At 43.9% G+C, this 25,867-nt stretch overlaps 1 protein-coding gene across 6 annotated transcripts in view; it reads right to left on the bottom strand.

Annotated features, from left to right (window-relative positions):
- Positions 1–25,867, bottom strand: part of LOC124604429 (polypyrimidine tract-binding protein 1) — a 263,865-nt gene that overhangs the window by 144,564 nt on the left and 93,434 nt on the right. For all 6 annotated transcript variants that reach the window (XM_047136477.1, XM_047136479.1, XM_047136481.1 and 3 more), the window contains exon 3: positions 5,280–5,426. In XM_047136477.1, the coding sequence (XP_046992433.1) occupies positions 5,280–5,426 (147 nt within the window). The remainder of the gene's footprint in view (positions 1–5,279; positions 5,427–25,867) is intronic.

Here is a 25,867-nt window from a genome sequence, read left to right as displayed (position 1 = left end):
CTTAGATGATTTTTTATGAAGTATTTTTTATTTTATTTTATTTTTTTAATAATGTCTGACAATTAACAGCTAATGTGGAATTTCACATTTATATTCCAAGCAGTACCTTTGTGTTACAAACAGTTGCCTAAACTGTACTAATCGTATAACTTTAAATGATGATGTGTTCAATGTACCCAATTTGTACAGCAATGCGAGAGATTTCTGTTTATGAAGTTCCAGTAAAACGCCCAGTGCAACACAAGCAACATAAAATAATAGCAAATGCGTGCAAATGTAAATCTCATTGATCATTCTGCCATAGAGATATTTGTGCAACATGATAGGATCCTGCATATTTACTATGCCCAAATGCGCGAATTTTAAGTTTTGTGAAAATACAGTCAATAATCTACACACTGAACTTAAAATTCAGTGATTAAATGCTTACATTTACATAATCTTGAAGTCAAAGTGCAATAGGGAAAATGAAATGGCTCACCATTTGTATATCTGGTTCTCATTAATGAATGCAATTGCATTCATATGGACAGTGTACAACTGCACAAGGATAGTAAGTGTGTTACCATCATTGGTGTACCAGTCACATGCAGCTATTAGCGGGTATGAAAACATCCTTTGCATCTTTGCAACAGTGCAGATTTTATTATACTGTGGAAACAATTATGAGAAACTTATTTCAAAAAGCTACATATTCCAAAAAATCTTGCAATTGGTCACCAGTTCAATTCCACAATTGATTCAGATATTAATAGGAATGTGATCTTCCCACCTTTTTTAACTCAATTTTGCTACTGTAACTGTTTTATCACTATGTTGTCAAAACCTAACCAAAGCATAGCATGCAGCTTTTCAACTACAGTGCGAAGGAATGAGCCTTCAGATTAGAACGAAAATACATAATAAGGTACTGAAGAGAGAAAATACCTGCAAAGAGGATTACATTGCACGGAGCTTAATTACAGAGAGAGAAGATGGAGTTCTAGACAGGGAACATCAAAGGTGCAAACTATTTTTAAAGCCAAACAAAAAATGATTTTCGTCCATTTCTCAAGTAGACGAAGAATTCAACATCGAAGAATGACTCAAAAAAATAGGTACATGCTGGTGTAAAGGGACGAGACATACACAGAGAGCAGGCGATTGGTGTAAAGGGACTAGACATACACAGAGAGCAGGCGATGCATACATCTCTTGCTCCCTGAGCAACCTATTTTTTTAACGTGTTTTGCATTAAATGTCCGTGTGTAAATGCTACACAATCAAAACTGGCAATAGGCACTTAATTATAAACATTCAAATTCAAAACAAACACTTTGTCGATATTGAGATATTTTAATGCAAGTCTCTCTCTCATCGGTCCCTCTAGATGCCTTAGCTAATGTCCCTGCAATAGTGTTCTACCTGTCAGCGCGAAAATGAAGGATATGAATTTTAAGTATTAATACTGATGAATTTGGTATGTACGCTGATGTTACCAAATATATTATGTAAAAATGTTGCATACCTGTTCCATGCGCTGTGACCATTTAGATGGGTCTGCAAAGAGGGCGAAGGAATTCGAGTAACATACGTAATGAAGGGGAGACTACAACTGAACAACGATAGTACTAGCAGAATGCTTCAATTAGAACATCTCACACGGTCAAGTGGACGGATCTGGCACACGAGAAAAAGATCGTTGTGACGGATTTGTGGCCCCACTGCATTTACAATCTCTGCCGACTGCAGGGAGTATCTAATCAGCCAGCATTCTCAGTTGCCCATGCTCCCTGCGAGCCCTTCTGGGACCACAACTTAAGGTGAAACTAAACTGATTGCGCCTAGGACGCCGGGCAGGAAATTCGATTTCGTACTCCCGCGAATAAAAGACGGGCGGAGCTGCGCAAGTGAGAGTAAGGGGTAGTGGGGATAGAAGGGGGGGAGAGGAATGGTGAGGGGAGGGAGAGAGGTGGCCACTGGTATGGTACACCACAGAGGCTAATCTAATGGAACAAGGATAATTATATTTGTTACGGGGGCTTGTTTTACAAAACAGTTTTAATTAGATACGTTTGCGGCGAGTTAAAAGCTCGGAAAAAAAGAAACCAATGTTGGAGCGCCGGCCAACTTCGGCACAGACTGTGCGCTGTACAAAGTTAAGCGAGTGGCTACCTAAACGCACGCACGCACGCACGCCCCCCCCCCCCCCCCCCCCACACACACACACACACACACGCGCGCGCGCGCGCGCGCGCGCGCACGCACGCACGCACGCACTTACGTTCGGCGTGCGCACCCGGGACCCACCAGACAGGTAACGCCAAAGAACTGTTCGTCTTGCGATAGGCTTTGTTCCGCCACTAATAACGCCGTGTCCCGAAGCACAATTTATGTCTAGCGTCGCGGTACTACAGGTGAAAGGGAAGCACAATTACTGTCTGGCACAACGCAAACCGCGCTTTGGAGGGCAGGAAAACCTAATGATACGGAATATACAAGCGACGTAAGGAAATAATAAAGACAATATCGTGCGCTAGGCGGTTTTCCTCCCAGGAGGAGGAGGTGGTAAGTGGAGGGGGAAGAAGAGCAACGATGTTCCTTCTCCTTTGTCGAGCTGCGTCATTAGCCTCGTTATGAATTTCAAAGGCCCGTCGTGAATGGCATCGCCCGCGGCGACGCCCGAGAAAGGAATGACGGAATAAAATAATTTGACAGGGAGATTTGTATGGCGGCCCCCAGCCGCGCGTTCACGGCAAACTCTCTTCCGAGAAGAGACATGCGTCACCGTATCTGTATTATTAAGGCGTATCCCAACTCTCACGGATACAGAATAGCGATTCACTTGCAACGTGGAGCTAAGGAGTGGGCATCGAACTAGCCATCACGATTCATTCTCCCCTATCCATCAGAGTCCTTGGCAAAACATGGGATTTGGTGAGTTTTGGTTGATGATACAACGAACTGTTTTCCATAGCCTACCATTCAACAAGTGCGCAACAATAAAATCCAACACATGATAATCCCATTTCAGGAAAGATTTATCTCGTGTCAGCATAAGGTAGGGGTTCCGAGATTCTGGTGGCAAGAACCTTTCATGCCGTATGTAAAAGTAAACAAAACACGTACTGGTGTAAGTAAAATTGCTCTCTTACGTTATTTTTATTTTTGAAGTAAAATGAAAATGAGAAAAATTGCAATGAAATTGGCATTCGTTAGAGAAAATGGATTTACCACTAAATGCCGATTTCTGACTACACAACAGGCATAGGAAGGCCACATCTCCCTCCATTAGTCGTCGCTGCCCTGGCCGCATTTGATTTGTTGGAGGGGTTGGCGATATTTTTATCGGGACTTGTAGGTGGTTATTACCAACTTTTCGGGCCGCTTTGCAACTGCTGCCAACTTACGCGGTGCACCATGGTGTGACTGTAGCAGTCATTACATAGCGAACGGTTTGTTATTGTTCCCGTCGCTCTGCTGGGCGTTACGATAAATGACACCAACGATACAAAGAAAGCCTGCATCTGTAACCGGAATGCTTGTATTACAACGAGTCTATTCTTAACTGCTGTAAACTGTGTTGTGAGATTTAACTTTGTGAGATTTGTACATTTTTGTATTTAGCCACGAAGCGATTTTTAAGCCAGGAAACTATGGAAACAGAATTCCAAGCACTCCGAGTTAGTTGCTCAACCTATTGACTGTTCCAAAGAAAACCGAGTTATATAAAAAATTAATCCAAATGAATTGCAAATTTTATTCTACATCTACATCCATACTCCGCAAGCCACCTGACGGTGTGTGGCGGAGGGTACCTTGAGTACCTCTATCGGTTCTCCCTTCTACTCCAGTCTCGTATTGTTCGTAGAAAGAAGGATTGTCGGTATGCCTCTGTGTGGGCTCTAATCTCTCTGATTTTATCCTCATGGTCTCTTCGCGAGATATACGTAGGAGGGAGCAGTATACTGCTTGACTCCTCGGTGAAGGTATGTTCTCGAAACTTCAACAAAAGCCCGTACCGAGCTACTGAGCGTCTCTGCTGCAGAGTCTTCCACTGGAGTTTATCATCTCTATAACGCTTTCGCGATTACTAAATGATCCCGTAACGAAGTGCACTGCTCTCCGTTGGATCTTCTCTCTCTCTCTTCTATCAACCCGATCTGGTACGGATCCACACTGCTGATCAGTATTCAAGCTGTGGGCGAACAAGCGTACTGTAACCTACTTCCTTTGTTTTCGGATTGCATTTCCTTAGGATTCTTCCAATGAATCTCAGTCTGGCATCTGCCTTACCGACGATGAACTTCATATGATCATTCCATTTTAAATCACTCCTAATGCGCACTCCCAGATAATTTATGGAATTAACTGCTTCCAGTTGCTGACCTATTTTGTAGCTAAATGATACGGGATCTATCTTTCTATGTATTCGCAGCATATTACACTTGTCTACATTGAGATTCAATTACCATTCCCTGCGCCATGCGTCAATTCGCTGCAGATCCTCCTGCATTTCAGTACAATTTTCCATTGTTACAACCTCTCGATATACCACACCATCATTCGCAGAAAGCCTCAGTGAACTTCCGATGTCATCCACAAGGTCATTTATGTATATTGTGAATAGCAACGGTCCTACGACACTCCCCTGTGGCACAACTGAAATCACTCTTACTTCGGAAGACTTCTCTCCATTGAGAATGACATGCTGCGTTCTGTTATCTACGAACTCTTCAATCCAATCACACAATTGGTATGATAGTCCATACGCTCTTACTTTGTTCATTAGACGACTGTGGGGAACTGTATCGAACGCTTTGCGGTAGTCAAGAAACACGGCATCTACATGGGAACCCGTATCTATGGCCCTCAGTCTCGTGGACGAAAACTGATGCTAACCTGGTCTTCATAACTGGCTAGTTTTAGAACTGCAAAGGATGGAAAACCTCACACCCTCATCCCTCAAGGTTAGTAAAAAACTGAACATGCTATAATGGTACGCCAAAATTTCTAAAAATTGAAGTGGTACACAGCGACCCGTGGTATAGTGTGACGTCCAACTATTTGAAGCTAATTCATTCACCAAGAGAATTCTCGCAGCCTCGAACGCTGTTTACTTGCCAAACGATTCATTTTGATGGTTTCCCGTACAATAAGGAGAAATTTGCTAACACGTATAGCCTCGCTTTTCAATGCGACTCCAGCGTTGTTTAAAGTGTTTAGGTGAGCAGTCAAAATGCGCAAAGCGCATGCGAAGACAACTGTGCTATGCCCTGTTGGTTTCCACGAATACGTACCTGATTCTTTCCTTTGAGGACAAGCACATTGGTGACTCGACCGAATGGTATCCCCAAGTGGATGATTTCAGCCTCTGTCACGTCGTTAGGGATGTTGCGGATGTGTATCACCTTGGACGGTTTGCCATTGTTTTTGTCCAGTTTCACCTGCAAAGTAAGTAACATCTCTGTTAATTGTACGTAACAACGATAGTATATACAAGAGCAAAAATGTTTAGGCAGTTGGAAAGATGACAGCGACATAACAGTGAACAAAATATTTGAAGTGTTCATTACTCTAAAACATTTCCTGCGGTTGAATCACTGACAGAGGGAAGTCAACTCACTTCTAAGTAACTCCCATCTCAATAGTAGATAGCAAATATTATGAAACCGTTTAAATCCCCTAGCACCACTAATTGCATTATTTTGATACGTGATTAACGCGTTTTACGGCCGTCAGTTCTTTTTCATTTTAATGAATAATCAATGCTGCATCTCAATCGAAAGGGATAAACTACCTCGGATCAAATTTGCTCGAAGACGACACGATGCGTGTGCAGGTTAGTGGTGTTCCAATTAGCAACGGTGGTCTTTGTGGCACTATTATTTAATGGACATTAAAGCAACAGACGATTTCAACACATGAATGAAGCAGTATATTTTATAGAGATATTCAAAGCAAGCGATTCGTTTTAACATAATGGAATACTGGCTTTTACAAACACAAGCAACCACGCAGCACGAACAGTCATACACAACCAGTCTTCGATCACGCTTATATTCCCTTGTAGTGGTGGTGGTGGTGGTGGTGGTTAGTGTTTAACGTCCCGTCGACAACGAGGTCATTAGAGACGGAGCGCAAGCTCGATTCCCTTGTAGTCCAATGTAATTATTCGCTGGTGTGTGATGGTTTTACCAAGGACGTTACCTGGATCTCCTGTCAATGCCAACGTACTTTATTTCACATGTTCTGTTCCTGTGGTAGGCACGAAAAATTTATGGATGCGTCCGGTACGTTCCGTGAGGAGTGGAAGAGGGGGAACTGCAAGCCCCTAGAAAGTCCTCCTGACAAACTTCAGTGTGTTTAGAGGGGATATGATGCTTGGACGAGAGGAGCCAGAAATTCCCGCACGCTCAACTACGACCATGTAAGGCATGAGGCACTTGGGACGGTTGGTCCTTTAATAGCTGTTTTGTGTCGGACAGCACATCCAACTCTGGCCTACCAGAAGAAACGTAACCGTATATTCGCGAACCGTCAGCCGTGCGGCAAATTTGGAGAATCTGTAGGATACGAGCTCATGCAAGAGTACCCAGCGACGTTAATTTCGGGTATCCAGCGAGATATGCGGTTGAAACACGAGCTGTTGTAGCTGAGTGGGAAATTTATTCCAGCCAAAGCGGAACGTAACTGGTCTTAAAAGAGTTAATATGATAACTGAAGTGTTTTAACCCGTAACTCACGAGGTGTGGTCTCAGACTGCGTGAGAATTTTCGAATTCACTCCCCACGGCCAGTTGTGGTGGAATGCTTCTATACTCCCAGTGCCCTCCTTAAATTGCCAAGCCTACGATGTTTTGTTGTCAGTTGAGTTTTCACTTTCTGTGTTTATTGTTGACACGTGTTATTGATATGATTTGGAGTAGATCGCGCCTCGTGAACTACGTACCTGATTTCTTCTGTTCGGTACACTATAGCTCAAAATGTATTCGCACGAATGTGTCGTCGTTAACTTTCCCGAGTTTGATGAAATTGTTAGTCGGTAGATGGAGGAACGTGTCAGTGATATGGATGAAGAAATAAACAACGAAGTCTACGATTTTGCATTAACCTGTGATCATAGGTCTGCTACCGGACAAGATCATCATTCGGAGGAAGAACTTCGGAAAAGTTGTGAGAGGGGTTTCTTCAATGAAATACTTAACGTGTCTGTTCAAATAGAATGTGTTCTGTGTGGTGATATGAAAAATGTAGTTTCCAGCAATGAATGTCAATTTGACATACCTTCTTTTTGTACCTATCGGGTGGAATTTTTATGCGCAAATTTATAGAATTTAAATTTATTTGGAAATTTACTTGCTACAAAGATTATATAATTTTTCAGATTGCAAAATTCATTACTCTAACAGTCCATTTATGTGTACTATTTAAAAACCACACAAAATTCTGTGCTTTTGTGTGATAAATAGTTAACTGCTGCAGGCTTTGTTTATTGCAATAGAATAATATAGGAGCATTTAAACACCACTTAAATAACTGTCAAAATGTTATATAGGCTAGCATAAATTAAAAGTTTCATGTGATTTTTGCATTAAATCTGTGTTTAAATGTAAGGGTCCTGGAGACCCCACCTCGTGGTATGCCGTTACAGGAAAGTCACCTCGCGAGTTAAGGGTTAAAATAAAAACTGCACTTAGAAGGAAAATAGCAAGTGGCATCCCCCTCAGATCTACCGGTAACATTGCCCAGTAGACAGTCGAAAACTGAAGCCCGTCAGGCATGAAAACAAAGATGTACGGAACTGTGAAAAAAGAAGCAAAATGGTGAACGGTCCACACCAAAGACGTGCAACATAGCGCGTATTCGAGCGCACAGCATCGTGGTTATGTTGTCATGGTGTTTAACTGCGAAGAGGGAGATTCGTGATTTGACTCTTACAACCCCCCCCCCCCCCCCCCCACACACACACACACACACACACACAAATTATCAACTGTCCGCCCGTCACTGCCGTGTCTGTGCACTGTATTCAAAATTGGATCCATGTCGTCGTGCAACGTCTGTTCGCAACAGCGAGGTGTAAGGAAGGCGCCTCCAGACTACATATATACCTATTACTTGGTTTACACAACTATCACACGGTTTGACTCTTGCGTTCCGTTTTGGAAGTTGACTCTTGAATTCCTTTACATGAACCCAGTACACATCTGTTTCTTATTCTCTCTTCTCTGAGAAGTTTGAGCGGCATATCGCCTGCTCTCACTATTCCTCACATTTACTTGCGACGGTTGTATGTTCTTACCACATTACTCGTATATTGTAACCAATGTATAGCGGGACAACTGCAAAGACTACAGAAGGAGGGCAGACACGTTAATGGCTGGATAGAAATTTCAGAATTTTGTGAAGACATGGAGATTTGAGCACTGATCTCCCGCTTTGCAATATAACACCGTGCCCACACTACCACTAAACGGTGAGGTTCCACATATTGAACGTAGAAAGTTTACTAATTTTTTCATAGTGAAGTACACCTCCTTCCAGTTTTCATGCTTTATCTGTGTTCCGTTTTTGACGGGATAGTTACTGAACCATTTTACCACTACATCTGAGGGGGGTGCGGAGCAGGCTTCCGTTGTTGGTACACTGAATAGTTTAATGTATCTTTTACTCGACTCGGATGTACAATAGCTTTAGTTGTATGCAAACAAACTGGCGCCTTGCATGACTAAACCGAACATCAACCGGGCACATTTTCTTAGATTTCATTCGCGGAATCCCTACCCAAAATCTTTGAAGACACCGGAATCCCTATCCAAAATCTTTGAAGAAACCTGGAAAGAGAAACAACATGGCGCTCAAATGAGAATGTGACTACCTGCCCATAGGTGCACTTACTAAGGGGCGAAGTAACTCCAATTAGTTTCCTTGCAGTTGCTACTCACTCAAATCTCAGGTGGGTGCATTGGAAGTAAGAGTGATTTGTAAGTAGATATTTGGTCCCCAGAATGAAATTTTTACTCTGCAACGGAGTGTGCGCTGATATGAAACTTCCTGGCAGATTAAAACAGTGTGCCGGACCGAGACTCGAACTCGGCACCTTTGCCTTTCGCGGCAAGTGCTCTACCATCTGAGCTACCGAAGCACTAGTCAGGACCCGACCTCACAGCTTCAATTCCTCCACTACCTCGTTTCCCGCCTTCCTAACTGCACAGAAGCTCTCCAGCGAACTTTGCAGGACTAGAACTTCTGGAAGAAAGTAAGTTTGGCACGTAGGAGACGAGATACTGGCGGAACTGAAGCTGTGAGGACGGATCCTGAGTCATGCTTGGGTAACTCAGATGGTAGAGCACTTGCCCGCAAAAGACAAAGGTCCCGAGTTCGAGTCTCAGCCCGGCACACAGTTTTAATCTGCCAGCAAGTTTCAGATATTTGGTTTATTATTTCTACGGGTATGAACGTAGATCATTCCTTCATGAAATGTTTTTTGTACAAATTCACGTATTTTAGGCTTCCTGCTCAGGTTGACTCACCTAAGACAATATTTGTGCAGCACAAGTCTCGCAGGGACGGCAAGTGTCAACCAACCGGGCAGACCAATCCTGCAATTCGAGGAGCAGCGGCTTTCTTTTTCTTGGAGCAAAAGCTACAGTTTCTCGTGATGCAAGAGGTTCTGTAATATTCTAAATGGCTCGCCTGGTTACGTGTATAACTTTTTAGAGATGCTTATGCCTAACTTTGAACACAAAAATTGATTATTTTCTTTAAGGCAAGGGAAGTAGTGTAACGGTTACTAACACACATACGGAGGTTTACAAGAAATCCCAGAGAAATCGGATGCAATTTTTTTTTCTTCATTCAGTAGCTACCCAAAGCTAGGGTTGGCGTTTCGACCCATGTTTATCAAAACGTTCGAAAGAGGTACTATTTTTATCTCTGAGGTATCAAGGTGAAAGTCCTCAAGCGCCTAGACATACCGTTGATCTTGCTCTACTACATCGATTTCTATCCAGGTCGTGACAAAGTAGTGTTATTTCGTACGCGTTAATTAGTGCGCCCAGATTTTATAACACATTTAGAACTAAAGATTTGATAGATTGTAAATGAGATACAGTGAATGTACCAATACTGAAAATTATTTTCAGGAGTAAAACGAAAGTGAACGATACCGCAACTATTTCCCAGTACCCTTTGCATTTTTGAAATTGCACACTGACCAATGAGTTTTATGCATTTCGGCAGTATCGAACCAGCAGAAGATCTGTGTGTATCCTCAGTTACTGGCACAAATCAATTTAACTCGCCATGTATTTCAGTAATACGAAGAATAAACGTTACTTCCCGTCAATCGTAGTTATAATATTACAACTGTATTTTTGAGAGCTTGTACTAATTTTCGTGTGGACACATGAGGCTTCCGGTGTGTACAAGCTTTTATATCTGCACGCACACAGTTGTCTGCTACTGATGTTATTCTGACACAAAGTGAGAACGATTCTTAATTCTTAGACATGTTTGTTGCACAGTAATGTATTACAATCGTTAAATATTGCAACCGAGAAAAACTAATTTCAAGCGAATCTCAAGAGCAAAGGGGAGCTCTTTAAATGTGATCATTGATCGAATACACAATGGCAAGAAATCTCCGGTAGTTTCATACAAAGTTTTCGAATATATCTGAACATTCATGTTTACTATCTACAAATAGGGTGATGGGTAAGTTCGAAGCACGTTTCAGATTAGCGCCACGATACATCATTTAGCAACTCTGTCTGGCACTTGTCACTCATAGGCTACGCAGCAACGGGAATTTTAGAGCCTGTGCGTCGATTGTTGACGGCACATTGCTACAACAATACGCTATGAGTGCGTAGGTGGTGTAGGCGGAGGTTGAAGGCGGCCAGTTGCGCGGGTCAATAGCAGACAACCTGTTGCGGCACTCGGCTCTGAGGGCCGGCCGGCGCGCTGTTGCCACGTCCAAGGCCAGGCGCGGGCTTTGTCCTGATGGCCAACATTCCCTCACGACGAGCTGTGCCGCTGGCTCCGGCACCGATGGATTGACGGTCAGCTCCACCACACTGCTTACCGCTCTGCTCTCCGCTCGCATACCATCAGTAGGTAGAAGTCGGTCGCGTGTGCTCATTATCTGGCAGAGAAGTGCCTTTTTTTGCGGCAGGTAAAAATGAAAGTTACGACGGGGTGTTCAGCAGTATTAGAACTGTTCATTACGGATCAAGACTGGATTTTTTTTTATCTTATGCGAGTCTCACTATTTCTTAAGGAATGTCTTTCAAGTCTAAAATTTTGGAGTTCTTTGACTATCAAGACAACAGGTAATGTTTTGTTGCTACGTTATCCTTCCCTTCATTTAATTTGATTTAGGCGTTACCCCAAGTACGGCAAAAAAGTAAAGCTGACCTCAACGAAAGATTGGTTTAAAAATAGCAATATTTTAGGATATGGTATGTTCTTCTCTTCCTCCAATCTTTTGACTTACCCCGCCAGTTATGGAGGAGGAGGAGGAGGAGGGAGGGGGGGGGGGTAGGAGGGAGGGGGGGGGGGGTAGCTATACAGAATCATTGAGAGGTGTTCCGCCCTTGCCGTTATTCGGCGCTCTATGTACTTTTAACACAGTAACACAGAAGTTGTTAAATATGTGAAAAATGGTTTTCACATGATGTGTCAAGTTAACCACGAAGAACAATATGCTAACTAAATCTATTCGTCCACAACGAATGTCATCCTGTCAATTTTGAATGACATGTCATTAGGAAATAAGAACCAAAGCAAATAGCTCGCATGTTTCCTGAGATATCTGTGTGATGAGGCGTTCTGTCTTTCGCAGGTAGAATTACAAATGCCAAATTTATCTTGCACATACTGATTCAAGTAGCAGTTTCAACATTCATCAATATGATTATACTAATGTATTACTGCAATCCTGAATATTTATTTTTACAAGTGATCGTTGTATTAATAACTTTTGTTTTGGTTAATATTTTAATAAACAAAGAATTTTAAATAAACTTTTACTGCAACCTATTATGTAAACAGTACCATTACCATCCATTTCTTGGGCTACTCATCCTGCCACAGTATTACTTTCTTTGTAAAAATGAATTTCGAGCTCTACACGTCCTGCAAACGTTAATTAATCCGCAGGTATGTTACATTCGACTTCGTCACTTACCAAGAGCATGGTCCGATCGTAGAGGCATTCCTTTATATCCACCGAAAATACGACCCACCTCAGTCAGCCGATTAACAGTGTTTCAAGAGCATTTCTATTCACAAGAGCGTGTGAGGGTAGTAGTATGTATAAAAGCTATGTTCGAGATTTAATTCCAGAAGTTGGATAATTGAGGCGAAAAGCGACGATATGAAGCACCATCAGCACATCTGTAACGCGAGAAATATTCAATGAAACCTGAATGAAAACTACGAAAACAAATCAATAAAAAATTACTGTTGTTGAAACGTTGATTTCAGCCGGTAGTTGTTCTTATACCATCACGCGATACCACGCCAACAGAATTTTAGTATCAACTGACCGACCGCGGAAGCCTACGCAATTAAACTCATAATCAGAAGTTAAGCAGTTTGTTGAAAATTTCAGCAATCCTGCAAATGTCTAGAGTGTACTTTCGGTTTATGGTAAGTGCGAATTATTCAGGCCCGAAGTGTAGCTTCAATTTGTGTAACAGTTTTATGCGATTAAACCGCTGTTTTAAGACTGAAGACGTCACTATTAACACGAATATTTCCCCCGTAAGAGAGCTGCACTGACTGGTATCCCAACCCTTGTACGTTTCGCATTAGTCAATTTTAACAACGAGTTTCAGTGATGGTGATCTACATTCCACATGCAAAGCACTACAACCCACCTGATCAAGATACGGATTACTGAAAAACTATTTTCGTAATAAAATGGCGCAAAGAGACGTTGACTGTGGAGTCCAACGAGACAAACTTTCTTATGAAAAAACTCTTTGAAACTGTTTGAATCTCGCCGTTCGATATGCTGAAGAGCCATAATTTTGTTTAACCACTGCAACAATTGGGGGTTGACAGGTAATGAAATTATTCCAGTACTAAAGAGGAAACGATCAAAAGAGGACGATGCATCACAAACACTGCGGGGCAGCGGAAAATATTAACCAAACACGGCCAACGGCAGAATATGCCGTATTTGTTGCCAATGTCTCATAACGAACATGAACAGCCTACCTAAGCACGGGACCGTACTCTTCATATGAACACAAATTCATATATAGTGTTGGAACGACTGCAAACTACACTGGCCAATAGGACTGAATGAACTAAGTTCCACTGACCTTGTGATGTGACCTAACACCTTCATGTTAACATATTCTCCACGAACCAACATCTTATTTACGTAGGTAAAAACAAAGCCATTAAAATGCTGCATTTTGCATGCGGACAGATCATTACAAAAACCAAACAAATGTTAAGCAAGGAAAGTATGGGTAAAACTAAAGACACTATGACTAATCTTTGGTCGAATATCGAACTTGATGATTGCAATATGACAGTTACTCGCTGAACTATAGAACAGCAAAAATTTGTGACCGCCCTTCTGATAATCCATCGATCGTGATCCAGGGTAGGTGGAGTCGGCTGCAGTAGTTATGGAGTACATGGAGTGGTAGCGTCCTTTATTTCACTTGTCAAAATTCTCTTCCATTAAAAAAGCGAAAAGGCCCTTGTGTGGTACAAAATCGGTTGTTTGTTTGGGTAGAGGGCATACAACTGTGGCTGCGCGAATCCTGTAATGTACGAAAAGGTGTGGTCATTGAGTGACTGTACAAGGATACAAGACAACGCAGGCAAAATTTCTAGTTGGTCTGAGGAATGGCAGCTTGCTATAAGTGTAATAAAATGTAAGTTGACGGAGATGAATAGGAAACAAACAGGTAATGTTCGAATACAGCATTTTTGAATGTGCTGCTTGACAGTCACAGCGATTAAATATCTAGAAGTAACGTCGCAAAAGGACATGAAATTGAACGAATAAAAGGCGAATGGTAAACGTCGGTTTATTGGAAGAATTTTTAGTAAAGTGTGGTTAATTTGTAAAAGCGACAGCTTATGGAACACCAAGAGACTACTACCTCAGTACCGTCAGCGTGTTTGAGATAACCATCAGGTTGAATTAAAGGAAGACATCAAAGCAATTGAGAGACAGGATGCTGTATTTGATACCGGTAGGTTCTATTAACACGTTAGGTAAGTTTCGCTTAAGGATCACGAAGATGAGAAACCAGGGCTCTTACGGAGACATCTAGACAGTTTTCCCCCCACCACTGGTCAATGAAACAGGAAATCAAATGACTAAACGGTGTACCAGGTCCAAATTGCACGTACACACTGCCATGCACCACAAAGTGGCTTACGATGTAGCAAATCATCTTCACCCAAACGAGACTAACAAATTACAATACACGAACTAGTTACATTCTATTTAATCTTGTCGCCAAACTTAACTGGACGCTTGTTATTACTACTAGTGATGTGCTTCCTTCTCAACTCAACACTATCTTAAGTCTGTTTCTGTTGTCATTCGGTAAATAACCGTTAGTATTCTTTCATTTCGAAGCGTCCTGAGTGCGCTGTAGCAGATGACGAAAGTCAATTGGTTTATTTTTTGGGAGGGGGGCAGAGGAGGTGGTAAGAGACTAAAGGACAAGGTCATCAGTCCCTTGATCCGCGAGTGGTGCAACCAGTAGTAGAGACGTCTACCGAGGAAGTTTTTTCTCATTTATTCGAGAGATTCGTAACAGCACAAGCAAGAATGCTAAAAACGTAATAGACATCTTTTGGACTGTAGATAAAACTGCAGGAAATAGAGGGAAGTCAGCAAGTGGGCATTCCTGGGCTCTGCATTCGACAAGAGACGACCCAACCAAACCTGCCCCATCCCTTATCCATTTGAGTCAAGAGCGCACACTATTCAACCGAGTGCGGCAGTAGAACAGAAAACGGGGTACAACAGAGGCGGCAAACCAAATACAAAAGCTTGTGGAACACAGCAAAAGCAAAATGACAGTAGCCTGGTCAAGGGGGCAGTCAGGGAACTCAGAGACCTAGCATACAGAGCAAGACGCATCCCGAAATACCCTGTTTGTGCTTCGGAGATAAGATTAAAACCTTTTAAATGAGAATAGAAACCGCTTTGAAGGAGAGAAGAGAACCAAGACATCCATCCGTGAATCGTCCGCCAATATTAGAGGCACAGAGACCGAAATCCATACTTAGAATGGAGTGCCTAAAGACGGGGCATTCCAAGAGGTATGAGCTACGGACTATAAGACTCCGTGTCCACAATGCGCGGATGGCTAGTTGCAAGTAAACTGAGTTAACCTGTTATGATCGACGCCGAATCGGCATAGGTTTATAGATTCCTTCTGGAAGATGCCGAGGCGGCATACGTTTATGGGATTCCTTCTGGGAAACGCAGGACAGGTGTCAGGTTGCGGTAGTCTCCTTGATTGTGCATTTTATTAGTGGGGCGGTAACCGACCACATGTCGTCCTATTGCCGAGCGATCAAGGATCTTGTGCACCCGCACCTGGGAACGCGAAGCGAAGAGAAGAGAAAGCGGGTAAATCCTACTCTAGCCCACATGAAGTGGGACCCAAACGAAGAGAACTGAGCAGGCGCACAACGAAGGTCAGCAACACGATCATAAATAGCGGAGACCAAAGGGTTGCAAGAATAGCCTCGGCCAACAGCCTCGAGTCTACTCACTGAATCAGTACATATTAAAGCACGGTCAGGGGACATCAGTTTAATAAAATGTAAAGTTCGGCTAACCGCTGTCAGCTCTGCCATAAACTACTACCTTCCCAGCAGCGAATGGCGCTCCACACCAGTGGATATGTGGAAGCATATACCGCCTGATCCACGATTTTGGAGCTGTCTGTATAGAAGAAGCAAGCTCGAACTCTTGAACTGGACATAACAGATGCCAAAAGCTCACGCGGACGGAGGGTAGATTGGCAGAGGGGCCAGGTGCATTACAACTTTTAGTCCCAGCTGAGAACATATCAAGAGAACCAACAGCTTGCACGCTAAGAGAATGGGAATTGTGGGATGATGAGGGAATTGTCGAATGGCACAGGAGACAAAACTGGTACCTTCAAATGTGGAGAGATAAGATCCAAGCTTCTCCAAGATGACTGTCGCCGAGGAAGCAGAGATAGATAAGCTTTCGCATGCAGCTAGTCTTGAGGTGGCAAGTCTGTAATAAGATGGTCAATTAGGAGACACCTACCCATCCCCGAGGAGGAGAAACGGGGGCGGGAGTTGCTGTATTAAGGCAGACAACTCAGCATAAGGAAGTGGCCTAACTGGGAGAAAGAAAGGTAGACACTGCAAACGGTGATTGCCGGAGTCGTTTGCACTCAAACCACTATTGCTTCCAGGTTGGTACGAAGGGTGATCCAATCACTAATGACGTCGGAGCGAACCAAAGTGCTGACGCCACCAGATGCTTCCCCAGGTTACGGCACGGTTCCCACAGGACGCCTGATAACCACGAAATGTTGCAGAAGGTTAATCACGAAAGTGTGTTCCTTGAAGAGCAAGACAGAATGCAGAATAGGAGGTGACGATAGTATCCGTTGCAATTTCACTGGACGATCGAGTGGCTAGAGTTCAGGTTAGAAATAAAGAAGAGGTCATGTCACTGTCAGTGGTCGTCACCGACTAGGATGGGGTGACAGCCATAAAAGGGATGTCAGGCTCAGGTTGCAGGGGGGTGACATGGCTCCTCCGGGGATTTAAGTTGTTTCGTCTCTTTCGGTGGTGGAGGAGAGCAGGAAATAGATCGGGAATCGGATGAGAGCGGGCGACCTTGGGGGCGAGTTGTGGTAGGAGGCTTCCGGCCTGAGAGATGCGGGTAGAGAGTGGTCCCAGGCGCCGAAGAAGAGAAACACTTCTTCGGCCAGAGGGGGAGTGGCTTCCGGACGGAAGGTCTTGGTAACTGCAGAGGAGGGGGAGGAGGCGGGGCTGGGGTAAGGAACAGTTAGGAGAGATAAAACTATGTAACAGAGGCAAACGTTGAAGGAAGTGACACTGGATGGAGAGTGTCATTTTTGGCGAGCCTCAGCATAAGACACGCGATCCAGGGACTTGTACTCTTGGATCTGCTTTCCTCTCGTGTAAGCTGGGTAATTCAGCGCACGAGGGGAGTTGCGGTTGTGACCACACACACACACACACACACACACACACACACACACACACACACACACAGGTGGCGGATACACAGGTGCTTCCCTCATGGAATGGGTGTCCACAGTTACCAAACAAAGGGTTCGCCTTTCAGCAGGAAGACATACGCCCAAAAAGCAACCACCGAAAGCATCTCCTGGGTGGTGGGATGCAAGGCTTTAAGTCACATCTGTAGCGCATAACTTTGGGCTTCTTTGGGAGGGTATCCCTTCAAAAACCAGAACGAAGGCGCCAGTATCGGTGCGGTTGTCTGTTCGATCCTTCTGCACACGTCTAACAACGAATGCCCTGTCACTCCAGATTAGCCCAGAGTTCATCAGTTTGCAGGATGATGTCCCTATGAAAAATCATTCCCTGATCGATACTCAGTTACTGACGAGGGGTAATAGACACTGGAACTTGCCAAGACAATCACAAACACGGGGACATTGCCAAGACCATCCGAAGCATGAAGAGCTGCAGACTGCGCAGCTAAAGCAGCTTTGATCAACAGGCAGCCTGACCGCATCTTACTGAGAGGCTCTACTCCACCGAACTTGTTCTCGATATTCTCCACAAAAACAATGGCATTTTTGGCAGAGAATGTGTCCCCATGCGTCCTAGTACAAATGAGGTAGCGGAGAAAGTGATTCATCCCAAGACAGCGAGCCTGGCGCTCCTCCCATGGTGAAGGCAGGGAAGTGAAGACTGCCGGGTCATACGAAGCAGCATTCAATGATCCTTCACTGTTCGACCAGACAGCCGTTTGAGAACGGTCAGATTTTTGCAGCTTGATACGCTTCATGCGCCAAGCATCCCACTCCGATCAGATCTCTCCCCGTGGGCGCCATAGGAAGGGCCGCCTGGCACAGCAGCTGTTGGCGGGAGTTCCGGTGCTCCAGGAAGACAAGCAACCGCTCCTTGGCACACATGGGAGGGAACAGCTCAGTATCAATATTGTGATCCCCGTGTTGTCAGGGGGCTCAGCCAAATAGGTACATAACAGCCCCACCACACGGGCTGGCTACACGTGATGTTGACCTAGCGGGGGGGGGGGGGGCTACGGGGCAGGGTAGGGAGAAGGGAAAGAAGGGGGCCGATGAATCGACGCCGTAGACGCTAGGGAGGGAGTTGTTCCACAAATGGTTGACACTGAAAACAGAAAATTTGGAAGTGGACGTCATACCTGAAGTTGGAACCTAAATGTCAAAAAGGATGAAAGACCAGGCAGAAGGAACAAAATTGCAAGCAATACAGGGAACAAGGTGGGCAGCCAGGTCGATGTAAATCCGACCACCAAGAACAGGGAAAGAGAGGGCAACACGAAAGGTGCGAAGAAAGGGAGGGAGGGGCAGGATGAAGGAAATGCAGCCAGGGAAGGAAGAATGGGCTGCAATTGCTTGGGACCCCGTGCGCACCACACAAGAACTCACGAAAGAACCGTGAGCCCCCTGCGGGGACCTCGGAAAAAACGAAATAAGGTTGACGACACTGATGAGATGACTTTGGTGAACATGTAAGCGTTGGATCATGATTGTGAATTGAATCAGGGCTCATGGCTGTGTCATGGGACGAGGAAAAAGCCGGATATAATTTCCAGTGAGTGAAGGGTTCATTATAGGATTCAACTATGTGGGAAGTTGAACGTAAGGGGATGCCTGCAGATTGTTGTTCCTGCAGTAGAAATGTAGCTAGATAGGAAGAGGAAGTCGATGCTGTCGTAAAGCAGGTCTCGAGGTGTTTCGCAGGAACCGATAAATCGGCACGAAGCCATCCTGCATGACAAGACCTGGAACAGCTGTGCATCGCTGGTGGCCAGTAAGACCACGGAGTTTGGCCATCAGCAGAGATGAAGAGTATGCATCATCAAGAACGAGACACTGCGCTCCCAGCATTCCTTCTTACTGCCTTCGATTAGATAGAAGGCCTTAGCACAAAGTCGCTTGAAAGTGATAAGCTGGCCTGCGATGGATGGTTTGAATCTTCGCAGGGCTTGTCGGCGATCTTCGATGGTTATTGCATTATCTTTGGTCTACCACGGCACCTGTCGACGGTGAGTACGGGGAGGGCGACTGTCGAAAGAGTAGCAGTAGCAGCTCCAGCGTCGCGGATGATTGCGCCTGAGAAGCCTTGCACAAACTCACCAACGGAATACTGGAGAGGGGCGGCGAATATTAACAGCAGTAAGTTTCGTGAAGTGCCCAACTTAGTAGTCCGTCTGTCTGGCAGTGGCAAGGGAACGACAGGATCACCGGCCACTGTCACAAAGATCGTCGTGTAGTAACCAGTGCACCAAAGCCACAAAACTAAGGGGAAGAGCTCGTTGGATTGATTGCTGAAAAGGTGCCATAGGCGGCACTTAAATGCGTAGAGGCATCACAATTGTGGAGACATCATGGTCTGGGAAGAGCGAGTCAATTTGGAGGCCCCTACCAGATGAAGGGGTACTCTCCCTCAAAGGGGATGGTGTGCGTTGGAAATCTCCAAGCAGTAGAAAGAGGGGGAGGGGGTGCAACCAGTCAGAGTAGGTAAATGAGGCAAACGGTAATAACCCAAGTCGTTTGCACTTGCACTGCTATTGCCTCTATAGAGCTACGAAGGAGAATCTATTCACTGGCGACATCTGTACAAACCAAGAACAGTAACCACAGACTGTTGGAGAATGGTTATCATTGAAGTGCGTTTCTTCGAGAGCAATGCAAACTGCAGAAGTAGCGGAAATAAGGTGGTGTATTTGCTACAAGTGACAGTAGTACCCACTAGAGTACCACTGAATGATCACGTGACAGGTGGCCAGGTAGGTGTGAAAGGGTCAGGAGGGCCCGAGATGCCGCAGGATCACTACTTGTCACCAGTGGGGGTGGAACGATATCCACAAAGTTCGGCTCAGAATCCAACTCTGTGGAAGTATCTGGCTCATCTGGGTGCACCAGAGGAGCCTTGTCCCGCTTCGTCTTGTTCTTAACTTTTGGTTTGTTCAAGGAGCTATCTATAGTGAGCGTGGGACAAATGAAGAGCGAACAACCTTGAGACACTGAACATCAGACCTCTGGTCCAGAGGTTGCTGGAAACAGAGGGAGTCTTGTCATTGCCTGACACCGACGACAGAGAACGCTTCTCCAGCCGGTTGCGGGAAGTGGTTCCTGAGAAGGTATTGTGGGGACCACGCGATAGGAGCTTGGTGGTAGATGTAGTTTGGGGATGACAGTGATGATTGCGTAATTGTCATATCCACAGGATATAGGCGTTCTCATTTCTTCAGTGCCTCAGTATACAACAGGCGGCCAATAATTTGTATACCTGGTTCTTCTGTTCTTTCTTGAAAACTAGGTACCTTCGTGGACTGTTATCCTGCAGTTGGCACATCTTCGGTCCGCCATGCAGTGGGATGACATATGCCCGAAGTGTAAACACCTGACGCATCTCACAGGCGCTTGCATCCATACAATTATCCTTGGCCCCTTTTTGTACATTTCTGATTAAAAGTACACCTTGCCAGTGGGGATTAGCCCGAAGATCCTCATCTGGAGTGTAAGATCTCTATGGAAGACGATTCCCTAGACTTTAAAGTTGCTTGTGGCGCAATGATGATGATTATTGTTGGTTTGTGGGGCGCTGAACATCGAGGTCATCAGGCCCGTAAAAGTTTCCGATCTTTACAATTCCAATCTTGATACTTCCCGCACATTCATGAGATGATGAGGGCAACACAAACACCCAGTCCCCTGGCAGAGGGACCGGCCTGGAATCGAACCCGGGACCCCGTGTCCAGAGGTAGCAATGCTACCCACTAGACCACGAGCTGCGGAACTGGTGGGGCAATGGTCAGAAGTATGTTACCTAGACGATCACATGCCTATGCCTGAAGGACTGCAGCTTGGGCAGGAAAGGAAAGGAAATTTGAATAAATACCGAACGATTTGCGTTTTCCAAGAGACTTCAAAGTTCTCAGCAAAAAATTATGCTTTCGTTGTAGGAAGACTACCACCCCTAGTACATACCACGTATTTGGTGAAACGTTTTGAACGCAGACCTTTTGGTTTCTCCATCTTTCCATGGCGTACCCAGGGAAGGAAACATGTCTATCGGCACCATTAAGACTGTCCAATGGAAAAGCGGAGAGAAAAAATAATAGCATGGAAATGGGAGTAGCATCGCAAGGCTCGGTCCCCGTGGTGGCCAAGCACGTGCTCGCAGGAGAGACGTGAGCCCACGGGGGCGGGGCGGGGGGGCAGATGACTAAAATTAATAAAGGCACTAGAGATACCAAGTATTTGCGAGTTGATTATGCTACTGACTTTTACATGAGAATAATTTCAATGTATTATGTTTAATGAACACTGGAACATTGATATAAAAAGTCGAATTTATGCAGCACATAAATCAAGTACAGTACCTGGCTGAGGGTCCTACGGTAAAAGAACATATTTTCTTACGTTTTCTCAACCATTTGAGCCGAAGTAGTATGTCATTCATGGAACAGGTCATTATACACAGAATCAACACTGTTTAGAACACGGAAATAAAAACATGTGCCCCATGTACATAACCAACGTAATGCGGCAAAAGGCTCTAAGCTACAGCGAACTATTCTTACAAAGAACAAAAGGAGTGAGAGAGAACGAAGGTTCTGAAAATTGTATGTCTTTTAGCATCAATTTTTCAGTTTTGCTGTAAATATACTGAAAATGGGAGCAGAATGTAGCACATACAAAAACCTATCCAAGTGTGACCAGTTTCTCTGTCGAGACCACCAAATAAATATCGCAGTTCTATTATTCAGTTGAAGTAACAGATCTAGCATGAAGGAAAACGACTCTTGACACGACGCACATTATTGAAGCAGAAGACTTCCAAATCCAGACCACAGTGCTCTCATAGTGCTGGAATGGCGCTGCTAATTAACTTATTACGTACGGGAAATAAAGACTGCGTATTCACTTCTATTAGTTTCATTGTATATTACACTGATCTGTACTTCACATCCTAACAGTTATTTTGACGAATGACATTTTGTATTGTTTGCACAAGGTTTTTTGCTTTGAAATTATTGCAGTGAACTGTCAAAAATAGAAGGTACAGCTGACGAGAGATGACAAAAATAGTAATTTCTGAAGCATTTTTACGGAGAATAAAACAATGATCTTAATGTAATATTTTAAATTTTAAATTATAACGGTGAATCTATTTTTACTAAATAAAAGTCAATGACAAACGTATCCACAATTGTGAACAATATGAATTGTCCAGAATGCGATTTTCACTATGCAGCGGAGTGTGCGCTAGTGTGAAACTTCCTGGCAGATTAAAACTGTGTGCCCAACCCAGACTCGAACTCGGGACCTTTGCCTTTCGCGGGCGAGTGCTCTACCATCTGAGCTACCGAAGCACGACTCACGCCAGGTCCTCACAGCTCTACTTCTGCCAGAATCTCGTCTCCTACCTTCCAAACTTTACAGAAGCTTTCCTGCGAACCTTGCAGAACTAGCACTCCTTTCTTTCAGGAGTGCTAGTTCTGCAAGGTTCTCAGGAGAGCCTCTGTAAAGTTTGGAAGGTAGGAGACGAGATACTAGCAGAAGTAAAGCTGTGAGGACCGGGCGTGAGTCGTGCTTCGGTATCTCAGATGATAGAGCACTCGCCCGCGAAAGGCAAAGGTCCCGAGTTCGGTCTCGGTCGGGCACACGGTTTTCATCTGCCAAGAAGTTTCAATGTGAATTGTCACTCGAATAAATTAAACAGAAAACTTTGACATTTTAAAAGATTTCTAAATTTTTGAAGAGAATTTTTATCATCATCAAGAACAGATATGAATAGGATTTCCAACATCGAATTCCTGATAACGCGAGATTTGGTTCACTAGATATTTCAAATCTATACACAAATCTAACGATTACTGAAAGGACTGCTATTATTAAAATAACTACAGGGGAAGTGATAAGAGTTTGATTTACTTGACAGTAGTTTCACCTTCAATTGCTTTTCATGCAATGACAATTTTTCAAACAGGTGGCCTGACAATGAGCTACTCGCCAGCCGGCACCTTACTGACATTCTTTAATCATGTCGTCCTACAGTCTTTCAAAAATAATCCTCAAATCACGAGTAAAATTTTCTATTATAAAACACATGTGGGCGATACTTTATTGCTGTTCAATAGCTGCAAAGATTAATTGGAATCACTCCGTAATATTTTTAATAATATTCATCCAAAAGCTGTTTTACCATCTAGTCTACCAACTGCGACCAATATAAACATCAATGCTGCTTCCTTCCATCCATAAAAAAAAGCTTATCCGATCAATGATCCACAGAGTACTAAAATTGCTCCTCAAATCTGATGAAATCCAAAAAGAAATAGATATTTTAAAACAAACTGATAGAGCCAATTACTTTAATAACCATGAAGTTGACAGTTTCTGAAGTTGCAACCGTCAGACGATATTTAATTCCTAATCGTACGTTGACCATAATGAGCTGCGTACGCACAGTACCTGATGAAATAAACTGTTCAAAAACATCGAATTGAGCAATAATATTTTACAGAATATGCTGTAATACATACCTTGTTAAATGCAGTAGTAGTTATTCAAGTTCCAGTGTTTACCAAATATCATGTGACGACTAATCAACAATATATCGAACAAATAGGCCGAAACCACAACATTCGTTTCTAAGAACAAACATCAGGCACTCCTCGTAGTAAATCGGTATTTGGACAGCATTTAATACATCACAACCATTCTGTAGGATCCATTATAAATAATTTTAAAAGTTCTCTACAACGTACCAAAAGAACTTTTACTGAATAGCTTGGAAGGGAGAGAAATTTGTGTTTATTATAAAATAAACTATGTCCTTATCGAACGAGCAATTACACTACAGGGAAAGTTTTTTCCCGACCTCTTCGCTGAGTTACAAGGGAATGCTGTTGCTCTTGCTTTTATGTCTCGAAACAACCAATTATAGGTCCTGGCCGAAGCGAGGCGATCCAGCCGGGCCGGAGTCGTGCTTGGGTGGATCGGTTGTTAGAGCACTTTCCAACGAAGAAAGGCAATGGTCCTGGGTTCTAGTCTCCGGCCGCTGCATAATTTTAATCTGCCAGGAGGTTTCGTATAAGCGCGCACTCCGTTGCAAACTGACGTTTGAGTCTGAAAGTTATTTTTTTGCTTTATTTTCTGCTGTTTAATGTATATTTTTATTCTGCTTCTGATATGCTTTTTAACTAGTTTCTATGTAATTTTAGTTTCCTGGCTGAAAATGACACTGGTCGTATAATTCCAATAGTTCGACCAGTTATTTTATTCATTTCGTTTATTTTACGTCCCTCTGGCGCTTTTCTGCCAGTCTATCGCTCGATTTCTCCATAACACAGCTTACACCTAATATTACCTACTGTTCCACTGTCATTCGTCACGGCACGATTAATTTCTACGTAATATACTGCTTTATAACTTCGATTATATAAAACGTCTGTCGCCAGTCATCATGATGATTAGGTCGCAACATTTTCAGCGGTTTTTATGCACATCAGCTGCTTCTCTTGCCTGCATGCTGGCCATACTGTGGCGGCCAGTTGCTGTCGCATCTCTGACATCTTCCGCCAGCCCTGGATGGTGCATATCGATATCTGCATGCCATCTCCATGGAACCCCAAGGTATTACATTGCTGTACCTTTACTATTTTTACACTCTACGGGTTTTCTTCAAATGCCGTTAAAAGGCATTTGAAGCTGTTTATCCTCCTGTTTTTATTTAAATGTATTCCGGGCAGCGACTAGCTTAGCACCCCGCCGCTTCGCTCGAGCAGACCGTATGGCCTACGAAGATTTTTGTCTTTTTCTTTAATGGAACATTTACGTTGTTCACAAACTGCAACAACTCCTCACGCTAATTAAGACCTAGAAGTATGGTCTTTTCTGAATGTACATCTGACCAAAAGCGATTGGAGTAGGCTGGAGTCCAAAGTCATGCCTTCTGTTATCGTCGACGTATTTCTATAGAAACTTCCACTATTTCACCCTCTCATGGGATGACGTTCCGAAAACAGTAAAACGCTTTTTTATTTCTAGCTGAGAAACCGAATTCAAATTTTCATTGGTTTTCCTTTAAAAATGCTTTCATAATGAAATTTTTCCCCCATGAACCATGGACCTTGCCGTTGGTTGGGAGGCTTGCGTGCCTGAACGATACAGATAGCCGTACCGTAGGTGCAACCACAACGGAGGGGTATCTGTTGAGAGGCCAGACAAACGTGTGGTTCCTGAAGAGGGGCAGCAGCCTTTTCAGTAGTTGCAGGGGCAACAGTCTGGATGATTGACTGATCTGGCCTTATAACATTAACCAAAACGGCCTTGCTGTTGTGGTACTGCGAACGGCTGAAAGCAAGGGGAAACTACAGCCGTAATTTTTCCCGAGGGCATGCAGCTTTACTGTAAGGTTAAATGATGATTGCGTCCTCTTAGGTAAAATATTCCGGAGGTAAAATAGTCCCCCATTCGGATCTCCGTGCGGGGACTACTCAAGAGGACGTCGTTATCAGGAGAAAGAAAACTGGCATTCTACGGATCGGAGCGTGGAATGTCAGATCCCTTAATCGGGCAGGTAGGTTGGAAAATTTAAAAAGGGAAATGGATAGGTTAAAGTTAGATATA

This window comes from Schistocerca americana, chromosome 1 (assembly GCF_021461395.2).
Source record: "Schistocerca americana isolate TAMUIC-IGC-003095 chromosome 1, iqSchAmer2.1, whole genome shotgun sequence".
NCBI lineage: Eukaryota > Metazoa > Arthropoda > Insecta > Orthoptera > Acrididae > Schistocerca > Schistocerca americana.
The sequence above is the reverse complement of the archived record's forward strand: the minus strand, read 5'-3'. Positions and strand labels throughout refer to the sequence as shown.